At 39.2% G+C, this 9,166-nt stretch overlaps 1 protein-coding gene across 1 annotated transcript in view; it reads left to right on the top strand.

Annotated features, from left to right (window-relative positions):
* CRYL1 (crystallin lambda 1) overlaps nucleotides 1–9,166 on the top strand; it is a 104,942-nt gene that overhangs the window by 81,573 nt on the left and 14,203 nt on the right. The window contains exons 6-7 of the mRNA XM_018554669.1: nucleotides 2,194–2,299; nucleotides 8,538–8,589. Coding sequence (XP_018410171.1) covers nucleotides 2,194–2,299; nucleotides 8,538–8,589 — 158 coding nt within the window. The remainder of the gene's footprint in view (nucleotides 1–2,193; nucleotides 2,300–8,537; nucleotides 8,590–9,166) is intronic.

Raw genomic sequence — 9,166 nt, forward strand, 5'->3', positions numbered from 1 at the left:
CCCCCCCCCCCAATTCATACCAGACCCTTTATGTCTGGTAGGAATTTTAGGGGGCACCCTAAAGGGGGATTACCTGAATTTGGGTGCCCCCTTTCATAAAAGGGACACCCAGATACCGCCCCTCCCCCTCGTGGATGAGTAAGGGGTAGTTTTACTACTTAGTTTTACTAAGTGGTAGTTTTCACAAAATACTCCATAAAATAATAAATAAACATAGCACACAGTTTTTGACAAGTCCTTTAAAAAAAAAAAAAGAAAGGCCCATTATGTAAATCCATCCACTAACAAACACTCCATACTGCAGATCCAGGCTTACCATTAGACTCAGTAGACATGTGCCTATAGGCAGCAGTGACAAAGAGGCAGCTTTTCTCTATATATCAATATCTGCAGCATTTTTCATTTATTTCATCTTTAGTAGAAAAGGTAATCTTGTATAAGGTCATTTACACATTAGGGCACCAAATTCAGCCCTGTGTAGATACCCTGTAAGTTCCCGTTGTTGACAGACAGGTGAGGTGGAAATGTGGCAAGAAGATATGCTCATGTGAAACAATGATGGCTATAACTAGTGACCTCAGGGCCCCGATATTGCGGTTACCAGGATAATAAATATCCTGGTAATCAGCGGTCACCAGGGGCCCCTCCCCCCTGTCCTGGGCCCCCTCCAAGTGGCGGAACTCCAGGGCCTGGTCACGGCTGACCTCTGCCACCCTGGTAGTTCCGCCACTGCTATTACTAGAGCTCAGACTCTGTTCATAGCTGAATCCAACCCACACCATAGAATGTGTGTGCATTGTTATGGTTCCAGAAAGGCAGAAGTGTGGACATTTCAAATACTTTTGTTCCAATTCCTTTCTAGTGGACGTTGACAGTGTTTTGGGTATTGAATATCTAGGATGGTAGCTGTGGTTGTAAAGTCACAGCACATAGCACTACTGATTTCCAAGTTGGAGCCGCTGAAGCCCTTTTTTAGTGTTCATGCCCAAAACCATATTTACAGATTTATACATGAAAGCCTGAAGTAGAGGTTAAACAGAAAAAGACATAACACTCACTAGGAAAATCATAATAGGAGCCTTACTGGTGGCCATGGAAAAAACCTAAACTTTGCATTTCATTAACCTGTTCTAAAATGTTCTTAAAGCTGAACTCAAGGCTAAGCACTTATTGTGTAAATACAAGATGCATGAGCACTTTAACTTGAATGTAGAGCCAAAGGAAATCTCACCGCTCCAATTCCTTAACCGCTATCAGGACTCCCAGGTGCTGGTCTTATAGGTGCGTCTCCACCTTGGAATGTAGTAGTATACGAACAGACTGCACTATCCAGAGAATTCCAATACTTCAGACTTCATTGAAATTCACAGCAAATCCAGTGTAACAGTGAAAAAAAGTGTATAAAGCAACAAATGCCAGCGCAGCACACCCCCAACCAACTACAACCTCTCACATGTTTCACCCGTTGGCTTGTTCATGAAAAAGGCTTCGGGTGAAACATGTGAGAGGTTGTAGCTGGTTGGGGGTGTGCTGCGCTGGCATTTGTTGCTTTATACACTTTTTTTCACTGTTACACTGGATTTGCTGTGAATTTCAATAAAGTTTGAAGTATTGGAATTCTCTGGATAGTGCGGTCTGTTCTTATACTACTTTTACTTGAATGTTTATTTATCTTGTGTTTTCCACCAGATCTGTTCAGTAATCCAGCATGAAAACAACTCCTTCACTCTACCTCTGTGCAGGAGTTTACTGTAAAAATGACCGGTCTCTGCTGCTTTCTGTCCTTGTGCAGAATGAATAGTCTTGTATCTGCCCTCTGTGCAATAGTAGTTATGTGCAGGCAGTCTGTAGTGGTTGGGCCTGCTAGCTATGTGCAGCCTGGTAATGATGTCACTGCTACTTTTACAAAAGTAATGCCTGTGTTCACAAATAGTCTAGCATTAGAATCCCCCTAAGTACAGACAGTAATGGTGATCTGTGCAGGTCTTGTGAGCTGTTTAATTTATGGCTCTGCTCCAGATTTTAGGGAAACCATGCTGGAGTAAAGTACAACAGCTTTGTAGACAATGCTTTAACTATATAGGTACATTTATGTCTGTGGTTTCTACAAGTGGAAATGGTTTAAATACATTGGTTATATACAATGGTTTCACAGGCTTTTTTTAGTTGCTCAGCTTGCATATTTTTTTACAGGATGAAGTGATAACACCAAGGGATGTGGACATTGTCATGTCTGAAGGTCTTGGGATGAGATATGCTTTTCTTGGACCTTTGGAAACTGCACATCTTAATGCAGAAGGTGAGATCACACCCTATTCCACTGGGACAAATGCTAATAACAAGCAAGTATGTCATATAGGAAAGGTTAATACATAGACTGTAGGATTTATTGTACAGATCTGGAAAATCAGATCCCAAAATGGTCCACATTTCCTGACATCCATTTTTCATCCATGTCAGGAGCTCACCAGGTGGTCTGTGCTCTTTGGAAATTAGGTCTGTTTCACACTTTTACAGTTACAGGTACAGTTACATCTGCATTTCATCTGCATTACATCTGCAGTTCTTGCATCTGCATTTTCCCTCTGAGTAATTTCATTCAAGTAATGTTTGTGCTGCTTATTGACAAAAATGGATCTGCAATCATTATTATTATAAAGGATTTATATAGCACCAACAGTTTGCACAGCTCTACAATACATCACACTTACAATACAATTCAAGATGGGCCCTGTCCATGAGAGCCTACAATCTAAAAGGGAGGGGCAAGTGATAAAAAAAGGTTGGAACTATGTGTAAATTAGTTGTTTGAGAGAGTAATAGTTCAGCGGTTAGGTTGAGGTGGGATAGGCTTCCCTGAAGAGATGAGTCTACAAGGATCGCCTAAATGCTGACAAAGTAGGAGACAGCCAGACAGGTTAGGGGTAGGGAGTTCCAGAGGATGGGAGATACTCTAGAGAAGTCTTGTAGGCGAACATGGGAAGCATTGACGAGGGAGCCAGAGAGCAGGAGGTCTGGAGAGGAGCGGAGAGGATGGCTTGGCGATGCTTTGAGATGAGGTTGGAGATATAGCTGGGGCAGAGTTGTGGATGGCTTTGTAAGTGCTTGTTAATATCTTGAATTCTATTTTTTGGGCAAATGGAAGACAGGGGAGGAATAGAACCGCATGACATATACACTATACATACAACACTTTGCACTACCCATCTCTCAATGTTATCATTTGCACACACAGAATAAAGTTGGACAAACTGTTGCAGTATGTAAAGGTTCTCGCTGATGAAGGCAATCTGTATTTTTTTAATCTTGAATTAGATTTCAGCTGTATTAAAGTGAAAAAAATTTTACATTTAAAAATAGAGAAAATAAGAAAAAAAAACACACAAAAAATCATACCGCCAGTGAAACGCGCATTTCACTGAACGGAAAAACGTGCTAAAAAACGAGCAGAAAAAATACGCCCAGGTGTGAACCCAGCCTTAAGGATGAATCACAAAGCTCCTTATGTGTCACTTGCAGGGTCTGGCTTCACCCTGTGCTACTACTTTATCACTAAACAATTGGCACCACAAGCAATTTCATGTTGATTTCTCTTCTGCGCAGTGTGTGTCCAAAGTTATCACCATAGATGTTAGCCGGAAACCCTGTGACAGAGCCTACCTAATGCAATGCAGGAGAAATGTACACGGTGTAGTTTATTTTAGAGGGACTGAAATGGGTCAGGGTTACAGTTCTTCCTCCCCAAATCATCTCGTCCCCAAACCATTTGGGTGGAGTCCGCTTGTGTATGTCCTGCAACATGTTCTTCACTGCTTACTGCTGAAGTAGAATAATTAAAGTATTTTATTAAAGTGCATTATTAAGTCATAATCTCTAGAAATCAGCATTAGCCTGCCTCCACCCTCTGTAAAAATGCATAGTATTTAATCACATTATAACATATCTTAGTGTTCTATTTTATGTGCTTGTGTATTTAATAAGTGGGAGTCTGCCTTTTTTATTAAGTATGAGCAAAACATGTTGTAGTAAATTGTATAAAAGTGTGTACCTCTCCTGAAGTTCCAAAAGTTGTTCTGACATCCAGGAATCGCAGTTCATAAAGCATGGGGTGTAACAAATATATTCGGTTTGTGTTTTCTTTCTATTGAGAGATGAGACTTTATTATAAATACACTGCAAGGATCATAGTGCAGTAATCCTAGCAGCCAATCAGATTTAATTTTGTACTCTTCTAACTTTAGGTAAATTTAATTCTGATTGGTTGCAGTGGCTTGGTCATCTTCAAAGATAGCTTTTTTTGTACTGCTTATTGAATAAGGCTCTAAGTGTCTGCATGCCATTTTGCTGGCATCCTGAAAATGTGTGATTCCCACTAGTAACAAATATAATAAATCTCAAAATCCTTTTCATCCCTACTATCGGCTTCCTTGAAGCAATGGGAGCTCCTCCAGTGGGGTTTTTTAGTGAATTTGAAGTAGAGTCATTGACTTGAAAGTCAATGTGAGGTCAGAACTCCTGATCTGAATATTTTTGTGCATAACTTAGGAAACATGGAAGATATTCGATCAGTATGACAGCCAGGTGATAGCCGCTTCAGAAGGAGAGGCTAGTAATAGCAGCTTGCAGTGTTTCTTGAAGGCTGAAGTATATGACTGTAAGGGAGAAATCACTGAAAAATGCACTGAAGAAATAAGCTATTCCAATACAGCACTGCAGTTACTTGATGTGCAGCTGTTTGTCAATTCAATATAGGCATGATGCAAAAAAACCTGAATATATTGCTGAATATATTGCTCAAGTGTTATTTTATTGAATTGGGGGTATTATGACCATATAAGTCCATTTATTTAATTATCACATTGGGTTATTGCTCCTTTATATTGCTGTCCGCTTCAGACTGCTGATAACTGTCAGTTATAATTTAGGTATTTATTGAAAAGAACAGGAAATGGAGCTGTTTGAGGCGGTGAGATTAAATGATGATTCACATAAAAATAAAGCTTTAAACAATGCAATGCTATTTTCAAGTTAAAAACTACTAATTCCACACCTAAGCATTGTCTTGTTTGTGAATTGAACATTTAAAGTGACACTAAACTCGGGAGCTAAACTTTAAAAATGCATTCAAGTACCCCATCTATTAACAAAAGTGTAGCTTATTTGTGTATCATGCGCTCCCAGTTTGCTCCCGTGATGGACTACAATCTCGCGTTTAGTTTGCTAATTTGTACCGATATTCTAGTCCATAACGGGAGCGAGCGTGGAGCGGTGGCTACTTTACAGCACACACAGGGAACATAGAAAAGAAAAGTAGCCAACCTCCAGAAGGAAGGACAGTGTCGGCACCAATTCAGAGATTATTTGAGGATCTACAGCCGAGTGATACACAAATAAGATACATTTCTGTTAATAGTTAAGGTACTTGAACGCATTTTTAAGATTACAATTTTTTTTTATTTAAATTTTAAAAATGTATAGATCTTGAGTTTAGTGTTACTTTAAAAAAAACACTTAGGGGGCTATTCACATAAGGGCAAAGAGTTTGGAGAAGGCAGGAGAAGTGAGCACTCTAGGCCAAAATAGTTGATCTGGAAAAATTCTCCAATTCAGCTCACTTTCCTGTTCAGCTGAAGTGTATAGAAAATATAGCCTGTTTCCATGCGGCGCTCCCTTGCTGGTCCGGGTGAATGAGATGACGCTCCCTCGTTAATGAAAACACTAGCTGTGGATTGCTAATTTGCCAGGGCCCTAAGGGTGGAAATACTCATGCTGTGAATGATTGATAATAATATACATGCAGTTATATTATGTAAGGTAAAATTAGTTGTTGGTTCCTGATTCTAATCTCCCCTACACTTGCAGGCTTACAACAGACATTCATGTTCTGCCTGCTTATAAACTGGAATGAAAAAAATCATTCACAGTGGCGGTAACAAAATAACACTGTATGTTGGAAATATATATCAGCCAATATTTTCCGATAGTCATTTGGTTCCTTTAAAATGTCAGCCTGTGTATGGCCTCGCTAAGATCTTAATCCATCATAAATATTAACACCACTGGGTGTAGGTTACAGGTACACTTACTTTGTGAAAAAGGGATTGTATTGGCCACTGTCAGAAAACAATGAACACAGTGGGAATATCCTCAATCGACGCTCATTAGCATTGATGGAGGAATCTGTATATTTACTTTGTTAAGCCTGCAGGTTGAATGAAGAAAATGATTATAGTGTATGGCCAGCTTAACGCTAGCCATAAACAGGCTGAGGCCTCATAAAGAATGGTAGGAGCCAAGGTGTATGCTTACCCTCATCACAAGGCCCGTGGTGGCGATCACCCGAAATCAGCCTCATGAATGCAATGCAATGTATGTGTGTGTGGTGACATTCCCTTTTGCATGCATACTCACAAACTGATTTTCCAGTGATTTGGAAAATCTACATTTGCTCCTTTCTTACAATTTCCTTACTTAGACCCTTTATGACCACTCTAACATACCGAGATAATGGTGCTCTGTTTTTTTAGATTTTTTCCCCTTCATGTGTTTTCTTTACCTGACTTTAACTTCAGCTCAGAACATAACATAGAGCCAACGGATTTCCTATATTGACTGGAGTGAGCCCACTATTATGAACTCCTTTTTTACTACTTTCTGTGTTATTACACAATGGGAAACGCTTGAATATCCTTAGAAACCTGGTTAAAAGGTGAATTGGACTAAATCCTAAAGACAAACTAAAGGGGACATTGAGAACAGCGGACTGATGAGATAGAAACCTGAGAAATGAATAGACCCGAAAGCTGCAGCCCAAGGAAAGAAGAATCTGTCCTTTATTGTAACAAGGGCAGTTGTACAATAACATCTAATAGTTTCACCTGATAGCATTGTGAACAGATTCCACAGCTGATGTCTCCTGAAATCCTCCCAGAACTTCTCAGTCATAACGAAATGAATGCTGATGGGTACACATTTATTGCTTGTAGGGCTTTATTATTCTGTCAGAGCTTCCTAAACCTGCCCCTGAAAGGTAACCTGTAAATCTCCTCAATGGGGCGCAGGTTAAATCAAACTACTTGACTACACTCTGTGGATAAAAATAAGGCCACCTAGTTTATAAAACCATATAAATAAGCCTGTTTAAAAACTATAAAGATTCTTAGCGAAAAGAATGAGCTGCGATCTCCCTTTTCTTTGGCATCAGATTTATGTGTGTACTGTTGGGATGAATTAAGAAGGCATGTGTCTACACCTCTGGTGCAGTCAAATTTCAGAAACCCCCATTATATGTTTGTTATGCGTTCATATTCACACAGCATATCTAAAATAATTTAAATAAATACTTATTAGTGGTTTCTTTGGAGCAGGATTATACATAGGGCTTAATAGGCAGCTTCCATTGTTTGGAATAGCATGCAATGTGCAACTAAGGGACAGATTAAAGGACAATTTTTAAAAGTGCATTAACATACAATGAACCACCCAAGCCTTGAGATCTTTAACCTTTGTTTGGGCAAACAATGTGCACATCTAGTTTACAGCTGATAATGAAGGTTTGCAGCACAGTGCAGACAGAGTCATTATTATGGTAAACATAACTCCACAACACCCTCCTTAACATTACTTAGAAGGGGAAGCTAAGTAAGATTGCTCTGCAAGTAAAAGGTAAGCAGCAATTTTTTAATATTTGCTATGTGAATGGGAACATGAAACACGTATAAAGTAGGTGTTTTTCAGGACTACTACACTTCCTGTACTAAGGTGACAAGACTTCTTCTCCATATATACAGTACAGTGTCACCTTAGGACAAAAAGTGTGTTATTGGCAGCATCACCAATTGAAATTTACCTAAAACAACTTGAACAAAAGAAAACTTATGCAGCCACCACATCTAAGAACTGGTAAGCTGCCATATATAAAATGTGCATTTTTGAGTTTCGATACACTTATAAACACCAATCCAAAACAAGACTGAAGTAAAATAAGTAAAGTAAAACAAGTGATTGGTCATTTCAGAGGGTCTTGTTTTTCTCTTTTCTCTAGCACACATATCATCATGTTTTCAAGAGCTGTATTAATTTGTGAAAAAGCACTGGGCAAGGGGAAGGAGGGCATGGCATGAATATTATTACTGCTTCCTTCTATCTTCGACCAAACTAGTGTTTTGGCTACTGAACTATGGAATAGGATATTCATTGTTGACTCACACTGTCATTAAATGGATGCCATCGACAGAACCCTCCCCCTCTATGTTATGCAGAGGGGGAGGTTTTTATAGTTCTGCCCTATTTCTGTTGTCCTTATAAACATTTTATTAGGCCTAAAACATGGTGGATTTGTTATTTATCTTTAAAATAGTGCAAGCAAAAGCCTCCAATATATCTTTGTGGAGACTACATATCCCTTTTTTTACGTTTATGAATCTAATCTAGACAAAACAGTTATTTAATTTATTCTGCCCAAAATATTTCATGTTTTTTTTTTTGTAGAACTGTGTCTGATCCTTTTTGTTTTTGTACTTTTATCGTTACTTCAGGGTTCAAGAGTTACTGTGAACGCTACGGAGAAAGCATTCAGCGGGTATTAAATGTGTGTGTGTGTGTGTGTATGTGTATATATATATATATATGTAATATATATATAATGTGTGTATGTATACAGTGGCACCTCGGTTCACAAACTTAATTTGTTCCATGATTCTGGTCACGAACCGAATCAAATTTCCCCATAAGGTTCAATGTAAATAAGGTTACTAAGGTCATTACCTTTCTGCACAATCTGGTTACCTTCATTACCGCTCTGCACTTTCTTTTTACCACCATGCTTGCTCTGCACTTTCTTTGGAGCCATGCTGGATTGAATAATACTGTACAGTACTGTATGTGCTAAACAGCACACAAAAAAGCTTCACAACAAGTGTGCAGAGGTCTGTCTGCGACCGTGATCTCGGCTAGCAGAAGACATGACCACATGTCAGAGCGGGAAAGATTCCTGCGGTTGGGTTTGTCACCAAATGTGGAGTTCGTGAACGAAAGCAAAATTTTGCCGAACTTTCTGTTGGGCAAATGCAATACAAATACAATGCCCAGAAGCGTTCGTGAACCGAGATATTACTGTGTGTGTATGTGTATATGTATGCGTGTGTGTATATGTATATATGTGTGT

This window comes from Nanorana parkeri, unplaced genomic scaffold (assembly GCF_000935625.1).
Source record: "Nanorana parkeri isolate BGI_ZX_2015 unplaced genomic scaffold, ASM93562v1 scaffold169, whole genome shotgun sequence".
Lineage (NCBI taxonomy): Eukaryota > Metazoa > Chordata > Amphibia > Anura > Dicroglossidae > Nanorana > Nanorana parkeri.